Source organism: Coenobita brevimanus, chromosome 98 (genome assembly GCF_032717465.1).
Source record: "Coenobita brevimanus isolate Jiangsu-jjx chromosome 98, ASM3271746v2, whole genome shotgun sequence".
In the NCBI taxonomy this organism is placed as follows: domain Eukaryota; kingdom Metazoa; phylum Arthropoda; class Malacostraca; order Decapoda; family Coenobitidae; genus Coenobita; species Coenobita brevimanus.
In genome coordinates this window covers 5,342,625-5,367,690 of record NC_137051.1, presented here as the reverse complement: position 1 = coordinate 5,367,690, position 25,066 = coordinate 5,342,625, and the positions used below count along the sequence as shown (strand labels likewise).

At 43.3% G+C, this 25,066-nt stretch overlaps 1 protein-coding gene across 1 annotated transcript in view; it reads right to left on the bottom strand.

The window, feature by feature from the left end:
• Nucleotides 1-357: 357 nt before the first annotated feature.
• Nucleotides 358-25,066, bottom strand: part of LOC145414178 (G-protein coupled receptor GRL101-like) — a 124,881-nt gene continuing 100,172 nt past the window's right edge. Inside the window, exons 23-28 of the mRNA XM_080283744.1 lie at nucleotides 16,130-16,277; nucleotides 14,577-14,668; nucleotides 13,392-13,612; nucleotides 4,155-4,323; nucleotides 3,285-3,444; nucleotides 358-541 (exon numbers count right to left, since the gene is read on the bottom strand). Coding sequence (XP_080139870.1) covers nucleotides 358-541; nucleotides 3,285-3,444; nucleotides 4,155-4,323; nucleotides 13,392-13,612; nucleotides 14,577-14,668; nucleotides 16,130-16,277 — 974 coding nt within the window. The remainder of the gene's footprint in view (nucleotides 542-3,284; nucleotides 3,445-4,154; nucleotides 4,324-13,391; nucleotides 13,613-14,576; nucleotides 14,669-16,129; nucleotides 16,278-25,066) is intronic.

Sequence of the window (25,066 nt, the reverse complement as noted above, 5' to 3'; positions counted from 1 at the left end):
GGGACAACTCAAGGTCTATTCCAGGAAACGCCACAAGACTTCATTCGGTTAAAAGTGTTAAGCTGAGGAAACCACGAACCAAAGGGCAACAACTGAACCCTCCTTTGTACTAATATTATGTCACGGATTTTTTTCCCCCTGCGCCAAGGATGTGAATGCTTACCTGAATTATTGCTGCAAAATACTCAGGAGACTATTTGATGAGCAGAATGTTAATAATAATAATAATAATAATAATAATAATAATAATAATAATAAAGAAGATAATTATAGAAACTTTACTGTAATGCTCTCACACTAACCGAAGTTAGCCTGCCACCGAGTCCACCCTAGGGCGTGGCAGGGGCGGGGTGTACATCAGTCGTACAGCTCCCTGCGATGGCGTGTGGACTTGCGGCGGCAGGGGTGTAGCAGGTGTGGGGAGGTGTGTAGAAGGTGTGTGGCGGGGTGGGGGGGGGAGGTGAGGTCCCGTAGAGGAATAAGTTCCCCCTGGGCAGGTACGCTGCCTCCCTCTCCCCCCACACCCTCGCAGACGCCGCACCTGCCGAGACAAAGGGTTAAGAATTTCAAACGATGGCATCTGCAAAGGGGTTCCAATTCTGTCCTTCCGTGTCCACTCTATGTTTTGTACAGTATGTCTGAATATGCCCTTAGTCCTCCTGACTCCATATATCAGACAAAACAACAGAGAATAAGTGTCAGTGTAAGCCTACAGTATAAACCGGCCTATCCCTACCGAAGCAGGAACGATACAGCCAATTTGTATCTATCCAGTGGCTTAGGCTGTCTGGTAGAGACTGTATGCAGGGTGAGAAGCGCTTGTGAGTGTGATTGTAGTGTTGTAGTGGCTTTGGATGTGTGTGTTGTCTGTGAACCAAGTGTAATAGGCCCGCCTTAAGCCGACTGGGTGCAAGCATACTAGTATGCTACACTGGTTCAACCATAGCACCCCTTGTGTCCGCCAAAGTGGTCAGTGGCTCGGTGAACGCTTCCCAAAGTTTTTACAACTCTGGCGGGAGGCGAACCTGCGCCCACCAGCGTGCGAGACGCACACTCTACCACTGTACCACAAAGGCTCCATATATATATATATATATATATATATATATATATATATATATATATATATATATATATATATATATATATATATATATATATATATATATATATATATATATATATATATATATATATATATATATATAATACTGAGGAAAATCTGTCGCTCTCTCGATGTCACACAGTCACATAAATTCACTCATTTGGTACAATGAAAAGCGCGTATCCAATCACAATCTTTCATCTATCCTTTCCAGCTGTGAATGAATGGTTAACAGTTACACACTTGTCCAATCACACACTTCCCACCATCCCACATTACCACCATCCCAATCCTCCCACCATCCCACACCAACACCCACTCCATCATGCATCTCCTATCAACCCACACCTAAACCCACACCCCACACTCCACCCTGTACATCAATATAAAACCCACCGAACAGTAAAGTTCACATCAATTTGGAATGAACCATAACATGATTTATCAGGCTCAATTAAACACTAAGGCCTCATTATCGGGATGGTAATTAGTCACGTCAGATCATTTCCTGGCCAAAAAAATTCTAATGTTTTCAAAAGATAATAAACTCAGGGGAATGAAAGTTAATGATTGATACAGAGTCTTATAATTTACTATTACTACTACTACTACTACTATTACTACTACCACTATTACTACTACTAGCAACAGTAGTAGTAGTAGTAGTGGATTTTTCGGACTAAAGGAGTTATAAATACTGTAGTCGCCATTAATCTCTTCCCTACGTCTCCCCTGCAATGAAATACATTGTCTGGTAGTAGCATCAGCATAATTAAGTCATTCTAAGGAACTGGTTAATTTCCTCTGTTCCATTATTCGACTCTCTCTCTCTCTCTCTCTCTCTCTCTCTCTCTCTCTCTCTCAACATCCACGCCTTGATAAATACACACATAAAAATTTTCGTTCTGCTTCCTGTCCACCGTAAAATAACTGTATCCAATCTGCATTTTCGAGTGGAGATATTATAAAAGCTATCTCACTTTCACACTCTGGATCGAGCAGTGAAAGCGTGGCTAAAAATTAATATATGTTGTATTAGTGCTGGTTGGAAGAAACTGTTGTGGTGATGGTGGTAGGTGTGGTAGCAGAGGTGACAGGGGTCGTTGCAGCAGTAGTAGTATCAGTAGGAAGGTTGGTCTTGATCTTCACAATATAATTCCCCAAAGGATAGAGGTGATATAAAAAACAAGTAGTAGTAGTAGTAGTAGTAGTAGTAGCAGCAGAGGCGCGGGGAAGAATTTGGATGGTTGGTTCTTGGATGAACGCCGCATTTGCGTCTCTCCAAGCAGTTAACAGTAGCACCATAGTAGGCTTCACATCACCACGTCATTCATCCCGCCCACAGTTCCTTGCAAAAGGGGTGTATGAGATTGTCGGCGCTTTTTTTTTTTTTTTTTGTAAGTCTATGCATCGATTAACTCTTGAACCAAAGAACGGATCATCTTCAAACTTTGCACAGATGTTGGGTATGTCGAACTGGGGAAGTTATTCGATTTTGATGAAAATCCACCAGAGGTAAGGGTGGGAGTGGGGGGCCCCACATTTGGGGTGCGAGCGGGATGTTGTGACCTCGGGTCACTTTGCTCTAGTTTGGCTATATGGTTATCATCCAGCGTTGTTAATGGTTTCCTTGTATATGTTACAGGGAATCTGTGTAACCAGTGATTTCATGAAAACCCTAAGGAATTTGTGGAATGAGTTTAAATTATAAGGATGGGTTAATTAAGGTCAAGTTAATTTAGGCTGCCGTTAGGTTAGGCATGAATAATCTAGGTTCAGCTTAGGTTAGTAGCTAGGTTTCTTAGGTTAAGTTAGGTTAATTAGATGAATGTTTAACATAACTTAGCATTCATTTAAACTGACCAAACCTAACCTAACCTAACTAACATAGCCTAACCTAACCTAAACTTAACCTAGATTATCCCAGCCTAACCTAACCACAGCCTAAATTAGCCTAACGTTAATTAACCCATCCTAAATTTATTAACCCAGCCTAATTTAAACTCATTTCATGAAATTCCCTAGGGATTTCATGAAATCATAGGTTACACAAATTCCCTGTATCATATACACGAAAACATTAGGTTTGTCACTCACTGTAAAGTTACTTAAAGGTAGCACTACATCCAGTGAGTAGATGATGGTAGCCCCATGTAAGAAAAAAAAAATTTCAACTTACAATCCCGACATACTCTTGTGTAGCCTGGATCGCGGCGAGGTGGGCGGGTCGTCATCACTGTGATGGTGGTTGTGGTAGTTGTGGTGGTCATCAGGGTAGAGGACAAGGGTTGGTTCTCCTGATCGTACTATCATGCTCGCCTCCCCTGCTGGGATCTCAACTGAAGGGGGAAAAGGAGAAGTGAAACAGTCACAGAACAGTGATGATGATGATGATGATGATGATGATGATGATGATGATGATGATGATGATGATGATCATCATCATCATCATCATCATCATCATCATCACCCGGACCTACTTTCCCACCCTAGGGCAGGGTGAGGAGTAGCAACGTCCAGACAGGCCAAATATGCCCAATCCAATTGGCCACACTTCCATTCACTCACCATTCAAGCTCCCGGAATCCTGGCTCTATCTTATACACCAAAAACATTCACCACATTCTGTAGCTTCACATAAATGTATCCGATAGTGTCTAACAGGACGCTGTCACGTTAAAAAGGGATGCCAAATCCCTGATGATAATAATAATAATAATAATAATAATAATAATAATAATAATAATGTTAGAATATTCATTTCAATAAGATTATTTTCTTTATCCTTGCTGTTACCATACTTTTTCATGTCTATGTAGCAATCAGTCAGTCAGTATATCTATCATTCACTTACCATCTATTTTATGTATCTGTCTCTTCATCTGAATTTCCAGATTTGATCTGTCTGACTGTTACTTTCGCCTTTCCCTATCCGTCTCCATTTCTTTTTAATATACCCCCCTCCTTCTCTCTCTCTCTCTCTCTCTCTCTCTCTCTCTCTCTCTCTCTCTCTCTCTCTCTCTCTCTCTCTCTCTCTCTCACGCCCTACCAGTAAGCGGTGACGTGGCCCTGCGCAGTACGGAGCTTTTGACGGAGTGGCGCATGTTGAGGAGTCTCTCTCTGGCCCTGGCGAGGAAGGGCGCCGTCGAAAGCGTGTATAGTAGAGGGTTAATGGCAGCGTTGAGAGGCAGGACGAACACTGCTACCCACGCGAAGACCTGTGGAGAGAAAGAGGGAGTGAGGGAGAGAAGGAGATAGGGAGGAACTAGAAAGATGGAGGGAGAGAGAGGAAGGATGGGCATTTGTGATATCGTGTATAACAGAAGGTTAATGACAGCGATGAGAGGGAGAATGGACAAGGTAATTCACGCAAACACCTGTAGAAGGGAAGGAAAAATAAGAAATCGTTAGAAAAAGAGAGGGGAAAACGGGAACTAATAAATGGAATGATGTGTGTGTGTGTGTGTGTGTGTGTGTGTGTGTGTGTGTGTGTGTGTGTGTGTGTGTGTGTGTGTGTGTGAGAGAGAGAGAGAGAGAGAGAGAGAGAGATTCATTACACGTCACCCACACACACACGCCAGAAATGCTTGGCTGGACTTTCTCTGTTTACCCCTCAATTCTCTTTCTCTCTCTAGCATCAGCATTCCATCCTCGTCACTCACTTCCATTTCCTCTCACCTCCATCTCCTTTCCCCTCTCACAGCACCTTTATCATTTTCTCCCTCTCTCTCTCTTTCTCTAGAATTCTCTCGTCACATTTATTATCACCGTTCTCTCTCTCTCTCTCTCTCTCTCTCTCTCTCTCTCTCTCTCTCTCTTGTCAAAGCTTTGTACACCATCCTGAGTTCCTCTGGTTTTCACTCTTTCTCAAATATTTTCTTCCATTGTACCTCACTTCATCCTACCTAATTCAATTTTGGTCCAGTCTAGCTCATTCTTCTCTCAGTCCTTATAACAGTCCTTCACTCTCGTCCATTCTCTTCTATCTCTCCTCGTATTTTTTTTTTTACTTTTTTACTTATTAAATTCCAACAGTGTCATCCTCTCATCCGTGTTTCTCTAATCACTTTCTATTTCGTTCTCTGTACTAATATTTTCATCGACTTTCAGCCACTTTTTTCTATTCATTCATTCTAATCTAATTTTGTTTACTTGTACTCCATTCTAAAAACTGACTTCCACCCGTCTTTGTTCATCCATCCATCCATCTTTGTTCCATGCTAATAATTCACTCGACTTTCACCTGTTTTTCTTTTTTCACTCATTCTAATTCCTTTGCGTTTATTGTATTCCGCTCCAATAAACTCTCTCATCAAGTTTCCTCTACTCATTCTAGTCCAGCTTTATTTATTGTACTCCATTCTAAGCCTCCTCCTCCTCCTCCTCCTCCTCCTCCTCCTCCTCGTCTTTCTCCTCGTCTTCCTCCTCCTCCTCCTCCTCCCGTCTTCATCTCAGGGGGCCTTATGAAGACAAATACTCTCGGTTCGTCTCACATTAATGAACACTAAAACAATGCGCCGTACCCTCGCTGCTTTTGGACGCTTCTTTACATCCCTTCCATGGCGATTCAGTTTGCATTATTACACATAATTACTCTGCTGTATATTTATCTGTATCTTTGTAATAATGCCTTCGTAACACTTCTTCCTTAGCGACTTATTTTGCATTATTACATATTATTACTTTGCTGTATATTTATCAGTACTTTGTAATACTGATATACTTTACATCGATAATACACACATGGATATTATGGTGTAACTAATAAAATAAATCGCTGACAAAGGGAAGTTATGAAATCTCCCAAGCTTACTCAAATAAGGTTTTTCATTCTCTCTCTCTCTCTCTCTCTCTCTCTCACACACACACACACACACACACACACACACACACACACACACACACACATTTCCTCCCTGGGCTTTCAGTCTCAAGAAAATACAAGAAAAAAAAGGAAAAGAAAAAAGACATTTCAAAGTCGTCAAACTTTCGTGAGAGCAGGGCGACTCTTCCAGTAACTAGTTCCCTCCAAAATCAATTAATACATCAATCTTCATTTATAGGTCCCCAAAAGCATCAGCCAAAAAAATGAAGATAAATAAGTAAATAAAATAAAACAATTCTTCACTTTAACGTAAGGTCTTCGGAAACTTATAAATAATGAAGACAAAGTAATACTGTTAGCCATATTCTCATATTTTCGAGTGGGCCTAAAAATCTTGGTGGAATTTATTATAAGAGGCTATTATTTCCCAGTCTTGTGTTCATTTTTACTTCTAATAACAGAGGTGAGACACTGGAAGCTCACGTTCCCTCCTCACTGGCTGGCTCTTCGTGTGTCACAGTCAGTTTAGTTATATTATTTCCACGCAGGGTTGTTGACTTCACACACACACACACACACACACACACACACACACACACACACACACACACACACACACACACACACACACACACACACACACACACAGAGAGAGAGAGAGAGAGAGAGAGAGAGAGAGAGAATATTTAGCACACACCCTTCCTCAGATTAACTACGCATTCCCACACAAGTACATGCACCCTGACTCCCCTTTTCATTTCCTAGTGTGTACGCGACAATAGTGCCTCTTCCATCCTGTAATCCCACGCCACAACAAACCACCCCACACGGATTATTTGCCTCATGTGGATACCCACGCATTGAGCCGTGGAGTTTGTAAAATTATAAATAAATGAAATAAATAAAAAAGAAAAAAGAAAAAAGACATGTACATAGATAGACAGATAGACAGATGGGTAGACAGACAGACAGATAGACAGACAGACAGAAGATTATGAAAATGGAGTATTTACGAAAAAAGAAATGTACATGAGAAAAAAAAAAGTACTGATTGGGACAAATGTAATTATGGAAAGACAGTGTAGTTATTAACACGACTTCTTACGCAAAAAAATAACCCCTTACGCAAAAATAACTAATTACGAATATTTACTACTTACGAACAATAGGCACTTATGAAAAAACGCTACTTGCGCAAAATAACTACTTACGCAAAAAGTTCTTACGCAAATTTATCCCTACTTACGGTCGAGGTCTTGCGGTGGTGGAGGGCAAAGAGGATTATGTGAATGGAGAGATTTTTGTGGCGGGAAAGAGATAGTGTGGGGAAGGAAGGGAAATGGAGGGAGAGAAGGAAGGTAACGGAAGGAGGAGGGGAAAGAGAAAGGGGAAAAGGAATGTGGAAGAAGGGGAAATAGAGGAAGGGAGTAAGGGGAGGGGAAATAGAGGGAGGGAGGGGAATGGAGTGGGGAGGGAAAAATAATGGAGGGAGGGAGGAGAAATAAAGTGGTGAGGGAAAGATGATGGAGGAATGAAGGGAAAATAGGAGGGAGGGGAAAGCTAGTGAGGAAGGAAAGATGGAGGGAAAGAGGAGAAAAAGAGGGAATACAAAGGGGTACAAAGGAAAGCAAAAAGCAACAGACCTGATGGTCCTTTCGAGGCTGCTTGTTACACAGAAGACTATCACTATGATATCTAATTCTACAAGTTGAAGGTAAGGATAGTAAAGCAAGAAGGCTCTCCCCCACCCACCGAACCCTCCAGTCGAAGCTGGTTGGAAAAAAGTAAGAAGGACCACCACGCAGCAAGTAAAAAACTGACATGGAATTTTCAAAGGAATGACTGAAAAGTGGTAAACTATAATCTGTCCTACTATTTCTACACATTATAAGTGACATTAAGCCACAATTATCATAAGTTACATAGTATTTCCCTGTCATAGTTTCATCACGATCTGAAATAGAGAAAAACTGCTTACATTATTATACAGTCATGAAGGTATTTAGCTGGGGACTTGAAGCAAGATACTTATCCCACCGATTTTTGAATGTCACCACTGTATTGCAATCAACGACATCCCTGGGGAGTTTATTCCAAATGTTAACAACCCTGTTAAAGAAAAAATGCTTCGCTTCATTAGGCTGGAAAAACTTTCCAATAATCTTATACCCATTACCTCTAGTATAGTTCGAACGATCAACTGCAAAATACTTGTCAACATCCATATTATCGATTCCGTTAATAATCTTGAATACTTGAATCAGATCCCCTCGTAGTCTGTGCTTTGATAGGTTAAATAGCTTTAACTCATTTAATCGCTCCTTGTATGATTTGTTCCTTAGTCTGGGTATCATTTTTGTTGCTCGTTGCTATACTCCCTCTAATTTCTCTACGTCTTTCCTGTAATACGGTGACCAGAACTGCACACAGTACTCTAGATGTGGACGCACTAAGGAATTGGACAGTGTAAGAATTATATTTCCAGATTTGAACTAATATGATCTACCTATAAATCCAACTAGTTTGTTAGCTTTCTATATAGCTTCTGTGCACTGTTTACTTGGCTTAAGTTCATCTGTTACAATTACTCCTAGATCCTTTTCATGGTTTATATTCATGAGATGAGAATGATTCATTTTATAATTAAATTTTCATTTTTACTTCCAATATTCAAAACTCTCAAATTATCAATATTAAAATCCATTTACCATTTTTCATCCCAATTAAGCAATTTATCAAGCTCCCTTTGAATCAATATTCTTTGTTCTGGGGTATCAGCTCTATTACCAATCTTTGTATCGTCAGCAAATTTTGATAATTTACAACACACGCCTTCATCAATGGAGGAGGAAGCGGAGGGAAGAGGGTAAGAAACTGGAGGGAGGGAGGGGAAATGGAGCGAGAGAAGGAGGGGTAATGGAGAAGTGAAGGGGCAAGCGGTGGGAGGAATGGGAAATGGAAACGAAGGAAACAAGAGAAGGAAGGTGAATAATGGGGAGAGGGAGAGAGAGAGAGAGAGAGAGAGAGAGTAGAAAGGAGAGCAAACCGACTCGACTCCGTTCCTTCTTTACCCCTGCACAATTGTTGACTCTATACAGGGGTTTTATCCGCCCCTGTGTGGAGTACAACTCTAATGTGTGGGGAGGCTCCCCACATACAGCTCTTCTCAATAGGGTGGAGTCAAAGGCTTTTCGTTTCATTAACTCACCTCCTCTTACTGACTCCCTTCAACCTCTGTCTCTTCGTCGCACTGTTGCATTTTTATCTCTTTTCTATCGCTACTTCAATGGTCACTGCTCCTCTGAACTGTCTGCATGCATTCCTCCACATGTACGACGGGCGTGTAGCACCCGTCTAGCAGCAAACTCTCATCCATGTTCTGTCCAACTCTCTAATGCAAGAGTTAACCGTTACTCCCAGTCCTTCATTTATGCAATAGGTCAACTCTGGAACTGTCTCCCTCTGTCTGTATTTCCTGCTTCCTTTGATCTCCAGTCTTTCAAACGCATGTCCAGGCATCTCGAAATGATTGGATCTTGAATTTGGCTCTCTCTTGTATTTTGTTTTTCTCTTGGAAGGAACAACAATTGCGGGCTCACGGCCTTTGGTTCCTTCTTCCTCGCATACAAAAAAAAAAAAAATCCAGGTAGTATGTTAAAAGGACGAGTATCGCCATCTATCTGTGTATCTATCTATCTATCTGTTTATGGCTAACCCTTTCCTCCCTTCTCTTGAATTAATCCCTCCCTCCCTCCCTCCCTCCCCTCTTTCCTCACCCCTTTCTCTCCTTCTCTACCTATCCCTCTCTTCCTCTTCACTTTTCTATCCTAATGCCTCTCCTTCCCTCTCTCAAATTCCTCCCCACAATTCTTCCTCCCTCCCGCCTCCCCCTCCCCCTTCTTTCTCTCTCTTTTCCTCTCTCTCTCATCGATCGTACCTCAATATCTACTTGGATATAATGGCCTGACGTAGAGTGGTGGAGAAGTGCGAGGGAAGAGGTAGGGCTGGAGAAAGAAGATGAGAGAGAGAGAGAGAGAGAGAGAGAGAGAGAGAGAGAGAGAGAGAGAGAGAGAGGCGGGAAGAAGAGGGAGGGAGAGGGAGAAAAGGCAGGGAGATGTGAGGAGAGGGAAAGGTGAGAAGAGGGAGGGAAAGGGGAGAAAATGGAGGGAAGGGGAGAAGAGGGATTGAGAGGGAGGGGAGAAGAGGGTAAGGTAGGGGAAGGCAGACGAGAAGGAGGGAAGGAGGGAGGAAGGAGACTGAGAGGGAGGGAGGGGGGGAGGAAGGTAATAAGAAGTGTTAAGGGAAATGTGAGAGGCGTGGGAAAGAAGGAATGTGAGAGAAAGAGAGAGCGGCAAGGGGAAAGACAATTTATCTTTTTGGAGGCTACCGTGTGTGTGTGTGTGTGTGTGTGTGTGTGTGTGTGTGTGTGTGTGTGTGTGTGTGTGTGTGTGTGTGTGTGTGTGTGTGTGTGTGTGTGTGTGTGTGTGCGTACGTGCGTGCGTGGAGAGAGAGAGAGAGAGAGAGAGAGTTCAACAAAGCACCCATCTTACTCTCCCATATTGACTTTCTTCCACTGTCTCTCTCTCTCTCTCTCTCTCTCTCTCGCCTCCTCGACTAAACATTTACTCCTTCCTACCTACCTACCTACCTTCCCTCCCAAACCTTTCTTCCTTCCCCTTGCCTGTCAGCCTGCCCATCTTTCTTCCTGTCTACCTGCTTACCTATCTATCTCCCTTCCTTCCTCCCTATATTCCTTCCTCCTTCTCTCCCTACCTTATCTTCAGTCCTTTGTCGCTTCCTCTTTCTCTCCCTACCTTATCTTCAGTCCTTTGTCCCTTCCTCCCTCCCTATCTCTCTGCCTACACTACCTCCATTCCTCCCTACTTGTATGTCTTCCTCCCTCATCCTGTTTATCAACCACACTTACTCATTCACCTACTTGCCTATAGTCGCGGCGCACGAGTCTGAGGTTGTCATTATCGTATCCTGGCAACCTACCATTCAAAAGTGCGTCTGATTTCGTATCATATTATACACGAATCATATTATTATACATGAATATACTATACACGAATATTATTATACACGAACATATTATACACGAATCACATGCGTCTCATATTATACACGAAATCGGACGCATTGTTGACGGGTAGGTTGCCAGGGCACGATAATAACAATCTCAGAGTAGCGCGCCGCGACTATACTTAAACCCTTTACTACCTCCCTCCCTACCGACCCGCTTACCTTCCCTACCTACCTTCCTTAGTTACCTGAATCAATGTCAAACCTGATTTAAAATACTTCTAACATTTTTTCAAGCTTTTCGAGAAACTGATTGTGTGTGTGCGTGTGTGTGCGTGTGTGTGCGTGTGTGTGTGTGTGCGTGTGTGTGTGTGTGTGTGTGTGTGTGTGTGTGTGTGTGTGTGTGTGTGTGTGTGTGTAAGTAATTTACCTTCTCATCACCAGTTCATATATAGTTCAGTCTACACGCAAAATCATGTTCATATGTTTATCATCAATTCGTTCAACAAATATAATAATAATAATAATAATAATAATAATAATAATAATAATAATAACAACAACAACAATAATAATAATAAATGAAACCAACTTCAGTCTTAACATATACATTTATAATACCCAGAGTACCGGTGTGTTTTTCATCATCAATCTCACCCACCACTTGACTCTCTCTCTCTCTCTCTCTCTCTCTCTCTCTCTCTCTCTCTCTCTCATCACCACTTACCCTCCAGCTAAAGCCTTTGTCTGTCTGCCTGTCTGTGTGTCAAATAACAACTCTCTCCTGTCACTCCAAGCCATTCTCTCTCCCCATTGTCTGTATGTCTGTCTGTCTCTATTTATTTTAAATTGCTATGATAATCCCTTGTTCACGTTCTCTTCCACATCATCCTTTCCCTTCCCTCTCGGTTTCTCTGTTCTTTCTCTCCCCTCTCTTCTGTATTATCCTCTCCTCTCTCTCCTTTAACTGCCTCAAGATCCTCACATGAACTGAAGGTATAAATAGCTGAAGTGCACAAGTGAAGTGTTTTCCTCCGCATTTCAATCATTCTCCACCCCTCTCATTTCTGCTTCTGTGTTTCTCGATCGTCTTTCCGGCCTCCTAACCCCTTCTACCAATCTTAGTTCCTCTCATCTCTTTCCCATCTCCCCCATTCCTCTATCCGTTCTTTTAACTTTTTTCTCACCTCCCTCAACCCCCTTCCAGCCTTTTTTTCTTCTTTTCCATCTCTATCTAGTTATCTATGGCCAAACGCCTTAATCATGGAAGGAGTGGTCACAAACAGATCGCCTCCATGTCACCCTTCCCTTCGCCATCAGGCTGTCCTGCCTCTAACTCACACCAACCTCAATCACATCTTTCAATCTCATCCCTTCCAACCCTCAATCTGGGTAATTTCTATCCCTGAATACAGTGACGCAGCTACGGGAGGCCAGGGTGGCCCAGGCCCCGCAGTCAGACTCTTTGCCACTCGTCGTCCCATTTGAAGTTTCAGGTTATTTAATGTATGCCAACTGTGCAGCAGTGCCCTCTCCCAGAATACGGTTTGGCCTCACCTTGGTCCACCCCATATATGGAGGCCTGGCTATGCCACTGCATGAACATCCTCCCCATTTCCATAAAACACCCTCCATGTTGCCTACTCCCTATCACACTTTCAGGTTCCTTCCCATCTTCCTGAACTCACTTTCCATTACATCAACCCCCCCTTACACTCTCCGCCCCTTGGCCATCACCCTCAAGGAAGGCCGTACTCAGAACTTAAGCCCGGGATGGACATTATCTTAGGAACAGCCAGGTGAGGGGGGGGGGGAAGGGGTGAAACATAAGTGAGGTAACCCTTCGTTCCCCGAAATGAGTAGAGCAAGGAGGAACGTGCTCATTAGGTATTAAAATTAGCGTAACTACATGACTGAATTGCGTCTTTCAGAAATTTCGTGACATGAGGGGGGGGGGATCATACCCCTGACCTAACCCGTTAAATGCATCCCTGCCTTCAATTCCTGCTGAAGCAGGAAGCCTTCATCTGGTGACACCGATATAACGAGGTTACACAACAGCCTGGTTGTACAGCCGTTCATTTCCTTCCCTGTCCCCTGAGAAGTGGATCCTGGACTAGAGGAAGAGGGCAACTTCAGCATGTTGTCCACTGGGTTTACATTCAAATGAGCCTGGGGCTGAAATTAACATACTATTTTTACGAGAATTTGGCCTAATACTGCCATCTCTCCATCTTGGTTGCAGAGTTGTAACAACAGATTAACAGTGGAATAAGATGTTAATCAAGAAGTGCAGTCGCAAGGATGCAGAGTTATACTATCATCTTATTCTGTCGTTAAGCTACAGTCAATAAGATGCACAAGGGAAACAAAATAATCTGGGCCACGTTAAGGTACAAGGACCATAGTACATCCTTCCAAAAATTCTTAACTTACCTGGGGCGGGACTCGAACCCCGGCCAGAGACACCAGGCCAAGGAGAATTATCGGCAACCAACACGCGGCATCGGTGACCACAATAAGCGTCATCTTCTTGGCCATGCTGGACTCCCTCAGCTGCTGGTCACTGCGCACCACGGCTCTGGAGGAGGTTCGGGCGGCACGGTACATTCCCCAGTACGACCCGGCGATCACGGAAAACGACGCCAGGTTGAGCACTGTTGAGAGAAAACGGGAAATGTGAAATGTGGCAACGTGCAGAGTGACTTGGGATTGGCTACAGCACAAAGGCAAAAGGCAGTGAAAGTGGAAAGATATCAGGAAATAGTATGGGAAACAACTACAAAATGGGACACAGGAAGATAATGAAATGTAGAATGAAAGGAAGCAGATAAAACAATGATACAGAAGGAAGGGGAAGAGGAACCCAGTAACATGCATCGATAAGGAAAAATGATGCAAACTCCAGAACCGTCAGGAAAAAACGGGAAATGTAACAAAATGGAACTGGGGATAAAGGGGACAGAATATGGAGAGAAAACATACCAAGTAGGGAAACACGAAAACAAAGATACAGGAAGAAAAATGTAATACACAATAACTATAACAAGTTCATGGCAGCGTAACAAAAATGTGATTAAAAAAAAAATACATATTATAGGGTCACTCCGCACCACCGTCCATAGGGAGGGGTGGGCAGTGGAAAAAAAAAAGGCTGAAAAAAATGATCATGAACAAGAAAGTTCTATCAATAAAAACAAAGCTGCCATCACCCAAACAAGAATGCCATCGCTCAAGCAACAGTGCCATCACAAAAAAATGCCATATCCAAAACAAAAATGCAATCACCAAAAAAAAAAAATCATTAAAAAATGCCGTTAGCAAAACAATGCCATCATCGAAGAAAACGAAATAACCAAAAAAATTCCATTACCCAAAAAGTGCCACCATTAAAACAAAAATGAAACCACCAAACCAAAAATGAAATCGCGAAAACAAAAATGTAATCAACAAAACAAAAACGCCATCAGCAAAACAATAAAGCCACCGCCAAAACAAAATGTCACCAAAAAATATCATGCCATCACCAAAACAAGAGTGCCACCACGAAAACAAACATGACATAAAAAAAAAAAAGAAGAAAAGGCCATCACCACAACAATAATCCCATCAGCGCCTCACCCAGGAAGACGAAGACTGAGTACTGCCAACCGCTGGGCTTCTCGTGCGTGATGTGAAGGGCCAGACACACGCCAGACCGACCGTAGAAGTTCCTGTGGGTGTAGACGGCGGGTGTTGGAGGGCGAGGGAGTGAGTACGGATGTGTGTGTGTGTGTGTGTGTGTGTGTGTGTGTGTGTGTGTGTGTGTGTGTGTGTGTGTGTGTGTGTGTGTGTGTGTGTGTGTGTGTGTGTGTGTGTGTGTAAAAGAAGGAAGAATGCGGAGGGAAGAGGAGGAGAGGCATGGAAGGAGGAAGCCTGATAGGATCCCTCTGAAATGAAATTGCAGAGTGAGAATGAGTGTGAGACGAGAAAGGAGGAGAGCGGGGAGGAAATGAGAAGAGTGGAGAAAGAAAGTGATGAGTGAGAGGTAGAGAGTGGATGGAAGAGGTGACACAGAGAAGAGAGGAGTGTATGCAGAAAGAAGAAAGAAGTGTGGAAGGATATGGAAGCAGTGAGACGAGAGAAACGGAGGAAGCTGGAGAGACAGAGTGGCGGAGGGAGGGAGAAAGAATGAAGAAAGCGTAGAGATAATGGGGGGGGGGATGAAAAAACGAAAAAAAAAAGGGAACGAAAAGGATATGCAGAAAAATAAGGAGAGAAAGAACGCAGAAGGAGGGCAGAAAGGGAGGAGAAAGACAGAAGGAGCATATAGGTGAGGGGATGAGGAGTAAAGGAGGGGCAAAGACATGGAGACAGCGGGGAAAATGCGACGACAGAAAGAAGAGGAGAGTGGAAACCGAAAACAGATACGGTGTATAAATGTGAAAGTTTGGAAGATTCGTGGAGGACAACAGAAAGGCGGAGAGAATGGAAGAAAGAAGAGATGGGGGAGAGAATGGAAAGTGGAAGTGGGTGGAGAAGAGAATGTGAATATGTGGAAAGGTGGCAGAGAATGACAGACAGGCCGAAAGAGGGAAAGTGAAAGTGGATGGGATAATGTAAATGAAGAAAGCTGGTGAAGGATGACGGCTACACAGAGAAAATGAACAGTGGAAGTGGATGGAAGAGAGGAGGAAAAGAGGAAGCCTAAATGGATGTGGATGTAAATAAATAAATGTGGAACTATGACGATGGACAATAAAAGCCTGTCACCACTCTCACAAGGTCAGTGGGTCAAGTAGCGTCACACAAAGTTAGTGGATCAAGTAGCGTTACACAAGCCCTTAACATTCATTGCATCAACATAGCAGCACAATTTCCTCATCTGTTCAGAAAGAGATGAAATTATTCTTTTGCACATTACAGTTTCCACTTCATTACAGTCAGAGTGGAAGTAATTATTCTTTGTCACTGATGCAATACACAACGCCCAGCCTTGATAATTAAGCAAATGTAATCCCATTATTGCATGTTCATTTTTCTATTGTCTACTTTTATGCACTGAATCGTGGAGCAACAATTGCGCCATCATAGTATTTTTTGTTCAGAAGGCACTTACGATTAAATAAAAGTAGTAGGGCAGCCTGTATGAACCCCCCCCCCTCTCACACACACACACACACACACACACGTACCTGAAGTAGTGTATGTCGGCGAGGGGCAGGGCGGCGAGGAGGGCCACACACGCCCACACCCCGCCCATGATCACCTTGGTCCAGCTCATGGTGAGGCGGGGCACGCGGAACGGGAAGATGATCACCACCAGACGTTCCACCGTGATGACTGCGAACGAGAGGGGTGAGAGGGAGAGGGGTGCAGGGGTGAGTGGGGTGAGTGGAACAGTAATATAAGTTGGGTAAAGGGGAAGATAAACACTATCATCATTATCATCACCATCCTCTTCGTCATCATTTACTCCCTCCTCATCACTAACACAGGAGGTATGTAATTTCTTGATCGCCACTCTTACTTTGTGATTGAGTTTGTTCGGGGCCCAACTGCGAGACTTGTCATCTAAGGCTATGGGGGAGGAAGGGATGACAGGGGTAAGAAGGGAAGGGGTGACAGGGGTAAGAAGGGAAGGGGTGACAGGGTTGAGGAAAGGGGTAAAGGAAATAGAGGTAATGGGATGAGTGAGGTGGGAGGCAAAAGGGTATGGGGATGAGAGGAGTGAGAGGGAAAAGGGTAAGGGAATGAGATGAGTATGGGGATGAGAGGGGTGAGAGGGAGAGGGGTGAATGGACGACAGGGGTGAGAGGTGGAAGGGTGACTGATGAGAGGGAGAGGGGTAACAGGGGTGAGTGGAGCAGTAGCATTAGAGTGGTGAAAGAGAATATAATCATCACCAGAAATTCTACTGTGATTGCTGCGAAAGAGAGGGGTGAGTTGGAGGGGTAAGAGGGGTGGGTTGGTGGGATGAGAGGGGGTTAGTGGGGTAACAGAAGTAATAGGAGTACGCGGAAGCGAATGTCGAGTGAGTTATAAAAGTGAGAATGGATGAACGAGAATGCGGAGAGAGAGGGTGTGAGTGGGGAGAGTGAGGAAGAGAAAGGGGAAGAGGGTACGAATGGGGATAGAGAGGGGGTGAAGGGAGAGAGAGAGAGAGAGAGAGAGAGAGAGAGAGAGAGAGAGAGAGAGAGAGAGAGAGAGAGAGAGAGAGAGAGAGAGAGAGAGAGAGAGAGAGAGAGAGAGGGGTAAGGGAGTTAATAAGGTGAGAAGGTATGAAAGGTGACGGAGTGGAATGAGTGGAATGGAAGGGAAGATGACCGAGAGGCACTCTGGGGTGTTGACTGAGAGAGAGAGAGAGAGAGAGAGAGAGAGAGAGAGAGAGAGAGAGAGAGAGAGAGAGAGAAAGAAAGAAAATGTACAATATGTCAACTCTCTCTCTCTCGTTATACTCCTCCAACACCCACTCCCTCCCTCCCTTCCTCTCTCTCTCTCTCTCTCTCTCTCTCTCTCTTGTTATAATCCTCCAGTTTCCTTTCTCAAACTTTCATTACCCATCTCCCTTTCATTTCCCCTCTCCCTCGTTTTTTCATTTTTACTTTTCAATCTTTTTTTCAAGCAGCATCCTTCTGCTCCATAATCCTGTTTTCCGCTCTCTCTCTCTCTCCCCTGCTATTTTTTCCTCACAGTTTTCCTTCAATACATTATATCCATCTAACCAAGAACCTTTTATGCTCTTCACACCTTTCTGTCCATCCACACCTCTTGTTTACCCATCTAGCTATCCATCCATCAATCCATCTATCCATCCATCCATCTATCCATCCATCAATCAACAGTCATAACGCCAGCCATCCATTATTCCAATAAGTTAATCTATCAGTTCAACTATCTATCCACCTATCAATCCATCAACCATCCACTACTTCATCTATCCATCCATTCATCCATCCATCGATCCACCTATCCATCCTACTCATTAATCCAGTCACACCAAACGTCTTTAATTTCACGAAAATATTTATTCTACCAAACTCTATAGATGGTGGTAGGTGTGGTGACGACGGTGGTGGTAGGTGATGATGGTAGGTGTGGTGATGATGATGGTGATAGGTGATGGTGGTAGGTGTGGTGATGATGGTGGCGGTAGGTGATGGTGGTAGGTGTGGTGATGATGATGGTGATAGGAATGGTGGTAGAAGATGGTGACGGTGGTAGATGGTAGTGGCAGGTGATGGTGATGGTGGTAGGTAGCTGAGAGGTCTTAAAAAAAAACACACACACACTTTATTCAACACCTATGTACTCCATTCACTTTAACTTGGCCCAAGTTTTCGTCCTAGAGCATCTTATTTCCCATACTTCAGTGGCAGTAAAGGACAATACTAAGGCTCTCTTTCCACAGCACTTCTTCGTGACTAGCACCATATTCCGGTGTTAATATCTTGCCATACCTCAGCATTCAAGATGGGGAGATGGAAATTTTTTTTAGACGAAGTTCATGTGAATAGAGTATAGGAATGTCGAGGCTTATAATGAATACAACATTTAGAAGGTATAACTAAAATTTTCCTTTACTCTTTCATCTGATGCCATTTAAAATAATATATATCTGTATAAAATTTTGCACGAACGAGAGAAATTCTAAAAGGTTCCGAAATATTTCTCTTTAGGAGGAAAATTGTTTGCTGTACGAACAAAACGGAAAATATCCAAATCGTAGTGAAGGGGTAATTTTTTTTTTTCTTGGAGGGCGCAGTCTTCTGGGCTTGTAGCATTTGGTTCTTTCTTCCTTGCATTAAAAAAAAAAAAAATCTCCTTCACTTCGATGTCTTATTCTTCGTTCTTGCTACCTGCAGACGATTTAATTCAGCTTTGGGGGGACGTCAGGTAAAAATGGAATCAACTATTTACCTTAAAATCAAACACCCTTCCTCACCTCTACACCTGACGCTAAATAAGGAAAAAACGCACCTGATTAATATTTTGCATCAGGGAGGATTGGAATAAACGTCGAGGGAGTCACAATCCTCTTTCCGTGTGAGGATGAAAGGGGGATCAGAGGGAGTTTGATCGTTTATGCTGTGTATTTCCGTTTCTTGAGAGAGAGAGAGAGAGAGAGAGAGAGAGAGAGAGAGAGAGAGAGAGAGACTGTGCCTGTGGATCTTCTGTTTTCTTTAGGAGCAGTAACTTTTAGAAACGGCAGGTCTAATGTCTTAGCAATTTTCCTGGGTTGTGGGCTCTTCCGCCTTCCCCCCCCCCCCTGTCTGTCTGTCTCTCTCTCTGATTCTCTGTCTCTCCGTCTGTCTGTCTGTCTGTTTCTCTATCTCTCATACATGAAAAAAGTTATTATATTCTACGTTTGTCATGAGAGAGAGAGAGAGAGAGAGAGAGAGAGAGAGAAGAGCAACACACTCTTCCATTCTGTATATTTTGTAGCCAATCACCAACTCTCACAGCTATAAATAAAAACAGACATATGAACGAATGATTGAACGGATAACTAACAGACAGAGAAACAGATAAATTAACAGACAGATCGACAGTCAAACGAAAAATTCACCACACCCTTCTCTCTCTTCTTTCCCAATCACCAAGCCCCCTCACCACTACCACAGGAGATTGAAGAGAACAAGCAACCGAGTCCAATGTATGCAACCCTCCCCTCCTTCTCTCCCCCCTGGCAACCCCTGAACCAGATCAAAGGGGTCCATTAGCGGGCCAGAAGGGGATAGAGTGGCAAGTGGACCGCAGCCTTTGATGTGGAGGAAGAAAGGACGTGGAGGGAGGAAGGCAAGCATGTGTAGGGTGGAGACGCAAGAAGTTCCTTGGGTTAGAGATGAATTGGCAATGACTGATTTCCAATTGTAGGCTTACTGTATATTACTGTGGAAGATATGAATTATGTACAGGGAAATTTACTAGGAAATCTATTGCCACGATTTTGTGATAGACAGACAGATACAGATACAAATATATAGGGTATCCGGGGAGGAAAAGACATAAAGGAAAAGGCAAAAAGTAGAGTCGTGATAGATGAGGGAATTCTAAGTAAAAAAAAATGCTATATCAACATGGGTTCAAATCCGGACCGATCAGCAGGATGAGTTACTGATGAACTTATGGGAAATTTACGAAGCACACCATTTTCCCCCATAAGGTCACCAGTAAATGTGCCTTCGTACTGCTTCAGCTTTAGACCTATGTTGATGATGGCATTTTTTACTTAAAATTCCCTCACTTGCCATTGCCCAGTGTTATGCTCTATCCTCACGAAACACCCTGTATGTCTGAGAGAGAGAGAGAGAGAGAGAGAGAGAGAGAGAGAGAGAGAGAGAGAGAGAGAGAGACAGACAGACAGAGACAGAGACAGAGAGAGTGAGAGGAGGGCAATGAATCAATGACATAGTTGTTCGGCTGCGTCAGTTCTGGTGTGAAACTCGGATCTTAGAACCAAAGGTGGTAGGCGGAGGGGAGATGAAAGACAGACAAACACAGACAGATGGATGGATATACTGGTGGATAGACAGATAGGCAGACAGATGGATAGACAGACAAAGATATGGATGGTAGACAAATAGAGAAACTGTGTGTGTGTGTGTGTGTGTGTGTGTGTGTGTGTGTGTGTGTGTGTGTGTGTGTGTGTGTGTGTGTGTGTGTGTGTGTGTGTGTGTGTGTCAGTCGCGGCACAGAAGAGGGATAGGGTACAAATGACATACCAAGACAGTCCACGCCTCGTAATTGGATCTTCCCCTTCTACCCAATCCATCCTATCAGTCCCTCCTCTTAGTCTCCCACTCCCCCCTCTTCTCCTACCAGTCCCTTCTCCCCATCTCCCCACCACCACTGTCCTGCCTCGTTACGATACTCAGATCCTACACATCAGATTTCATTATCTTAAATATCAGTATCATCATCATTATCATCGTCTTCGTCATCATTTTCTACATTATCATCATCACCGCTAACATAGGAGGTAGGTAATTTCTCTGACCTCGTCTCTTTACTCTGTGATTCTGTTTGTTGGAGGCTTACCTTTGATACCTGTCATATAAGCAAAGGTCAGAGGAAGTGGAGTGAAAATCAACTTTTAAATAAATACATAAACATTTAAAAATATCTCCAGGTGGAAAGTCGTCTCCTGCATCAAGGTTAGTCTAGTCATTCTTACATTCATCTTTATCTAATGTGACAGGTAAGTGACACAATTAATTAATTGGCATCATGCTATTTCTCACAGCCAAAAGTACGTGATTTATTATTGCTATTTTCCATCCGTCCTGTTTTATGAAATTTCAATGTAAGTTCTTTCCAGTTACTGAGTTTTATTTATTCTTTTACTTCCTGAATATCTGAGGAGAATAAGTCTTGATTTACGCAACACGTACTAGATAACAGAGGTGTGTTTAATTTCCTATTGTTCTTCCTGTTTTTTTTTTTTTCGTAATTTCCCGTTGTTTATGCGCATTTTCTAATGCTTAATTTCCAGTTTCCTTCCTCCTCTTTCTTTGGCATTTTCCTGCTGTTCTTCGTTCTTTTTATGTACTTTGGTAACTTTTATCTCAACTTTACCACGCCTAAGCCATCCAGCCTACAACAGCCACCTTCACTGCGTCTGTTCTCTCCGGCTTCCCACACCATCCATCACCACCCTCGCCCATACCTCTCTGCCCATCCCACCTTCTTCCCACCCTCCTTACACTTGACTGCTGAGAGAAACCTTTGTATCCCCTCACACAATGCAAGTCTTCACAGGTTGTACTCTTCCTGGCCTGCCCTATCATCCACCACCATCCTAGCCCATCCTCCCCGCTCTTCTCTGCCCACCCAATCCGTTTTTCATCCCTCACTGAACATAAATTTTTCACTGACCCAGACCGGACTAACCCAACCCAGCTCAACCCCGCCAAGCCAACCCAGTCAATCCCAATCCAGTCCAACTCAACCCAACCTAAACTAGTTCATCCCAACCCAACCAAGACAAACAGTTCAACCCAACCCAATCCAGCCCAAAACAGCCTAACCCAACTCAACCCAACCCATCCCAGCCCAGCCCAATCCAACCTCAGCCAACCCAACCCAACCCAACCCAAGATGATCTACTCAATTCCTTTTTAACCTGACTTACAGTAGATATGCATTAATAAGCTTAAGCAACAGGAAGGAAATTTGAGATCACTAACTAATCATCGCTGCACAATTAGCTGATCTGACATGGCGGCCAGTGAGAGAGAGAGAGAGAGAGAGAGAGAGAGAGAGAGAGAGAGAGAGAGAGATTCTTTGAAACAGACTCCTACATAGACGCTTTCTATTAGAGAAGGGTGTCAGGAAGTCTGCATCTAAACCCCTCCTGTTTGAAAAACTCCCCTCAGCTGAATAAAAATCGTCCGGAGATAGCGATAATTAAATCCCCCGCAACCCATATCCACGCGATTAACCCGACAAAAATCCCTATCTTTCTTCCGACTCCAATGATCGCCAATTATTCAGGATCTGTGCAAGATTTACTGTGGGATTTTCCGTATTAAACCGGTTATGTTGCGGATTTATGTGTGTGTGTGTGTGTGTGTGTGTGTGTGTGTGTGTGTGTGTGTGTGTGTGTGTGTGTGTGTGTGTGTGTGTGTGTGTGTGTGTGTGTGTGATGAGTTCCTAGGAGTGATTTTTGTGGTTACTACTCTGTTTCATTTTTATTTCCTGGCTTCACGGCTTCCGGTAAGTCTCTCTCCCTCCCTCTCTCTCTCTCTCTCTCTCTCTCTCTTTCTCTCATCCGTCCACCCATCCACTTGTCCATTCAGCCATCCGTGCATCCATCCAACCATCCCTTTACCCAACCTTCCATCTAAACAACCATCCATTCATCCATTTATCAATCCATCCAACCCTCCATTCGTCCATCCATCCATCCAGCCAACCATCTATTCACCTCACCGTCACTACCACCACTCTCGCGGATTGAGGGCATCGCGAGATTGGCTCATCCTGCACTTTCTTGGACCACACTTGCGCGGTCTTAAAACTGTCCTGCGCAGGGTCGGGATGTCCTGCGCGATCTTGGAATCTTCGGTCTAGTGTTTCTCAGAGTTTTCGGGTCCAAGGGAAAACGTCGGTATTTTTCTTTCCAGTTGGTCAGTTTCTTTCTTTTTCTTTTTTTTTTTTTTTTGGTTATTTACCCTTTGTGATTTTCGTGATTTTGGTTTTATATATTTTTTTAGATTTGGATATTTGTTGCTGATCTCTCTCTCTCTCTCTCTCTCTCTCTCTGTCCTCCTCTTCTGCCTCCTGCTCCTCCTCCTCCTACTGCTCCTTCTGCTCCTCTTCCTCTCCCTCGTTCTCATCCTTCATTCATCGTTGCTTTATTGTGTTTCTCCCCAAGGCAGGGTATATATTCTGTCTGTCTGTCTGTCTGTCTGTCTGTCTGTCTGTCTGTCTGTCTCTGTCTCTGTCTCTCTCTCTCTCTCTCTCTCTCTCTCTCAAGGTGACTCAGCCAATCAAACTGTTGTACCCTACCTTCCAATTAAGTCTTTTCTTATATAATTTTTATTCTGAATTTTCCAATAGTTATTTTTGCCGCCTGAACAGATGGGAGGATGAAGAATGTAAGACCGTGAACGAGATGGGAAACAGACAGACAGACACGAAAGTGATTAAATACAACAGCAATGGACAGACAAAACGAGAGAGAGAGAGAGAGAGAGAGAGAGAGAGAGAGAGAGAGAGAGAGAGAGAGAGAGAGAGAGAGAGAGAGAGAGAGAGAGAGAGAGAGTCTAAGAAAAAGTAACTCACGGATAACAGAAATAAAGTAAAAATGACAAAGGGGCAGAGAAAAAACAGATGCAGAGAGAAAATATAAAGACAAAGACAGACGAAGCAGAGACAAAGAGGAAGAAGTAAGACAGATGCACGAAAAAAGCTGAAAATAGAAACATACAGAAAAATAAGAGAGACAGATAAACAAAGAGATTCAGATAAAACTAGAAAGCACTGTGAGAGCGCATACCTCCGCCAATGCCACTGTCATTAAAAAAGATCCGGATCCGGATCCGTTGAGATATTGTGTGGAATACACAGGATCCGGATCCGCCCCCAAATTTAATTAATTGTTACTTGACCCCTGGCCCAGTCTTCTACAAAGTTTTATTGAAATTCATAGAGAACTTTTCGGGACATTGTGCGAGATACATAGGATCCGGATCCGCCCCAAAACTTAATAAATTCTTTTATGGCCCATGGCTCCCTTTCACAAAATTTCATTGAAATTCATTGAGAGCTTTTGGAGATATCGTGTGGACAAACACACATAGGTGAATACATAACCTCCTCCAACTTCGTTGGCGTTGGTATAAATAAAAAGAAAAAAGATAAAATAGACAGAGACAAACGAAGCGAGGAGGAAGAAAGAGACAGAAAAATATGGAAGCAGACAGACAGACAGACTGACAAATACCAGTCGTCGATTGATGACAACAACCAGTGAAGCGAGAGAGCAAGAAATACCATGAATATATACATGAGGACGTTAAGGGGGAGAGAGAGAGAGAGAGAGAGAGAGAGAGAGAGAGAATCATCGTACTGAAAGGCCTTAGGGGTTACGGAATCTCTCTCTCTCTCTCTCTCTCTCTCTCTCTCTCTCTCTCTCCTAATTTCATAACTTTCTATAATTTTTTTACACTAATTTCAGATTCAGATCAGTAACAAGCAAAAAATTCGGTCTCATTCTTTTCTGTATGTATCAATCTATCTATTACTTCCATCTGCCTATCTATCTATCCATCTATCTATCTACCTCCATATTTGTCTATCTTTTTATCTATCTATCTAACTGTCAATCTATTAATCTGACTACCTACCTACGTAAATTCATATCTATCTATTCATCTATCGATCTATTTAATCTACCAACCTACCTACCTATATACCTACCTACCTACCCACCCATTTCTACCTACCTATAAAGAGAGAGAGAGAGAGAGAGAGAGAGAGAGAGGGTAAACTGCACTTCCAAACATCCGCCCGAGGGAGAGACAGTTCTGAGATTTACTGTCTCGCTCACACTGACTCTCTCTCTCTCTTTCTGTCACCTGTGTTTCTCAAGTCTGTGATTCTCCAAGTCTCTCTCACTCTCTCTC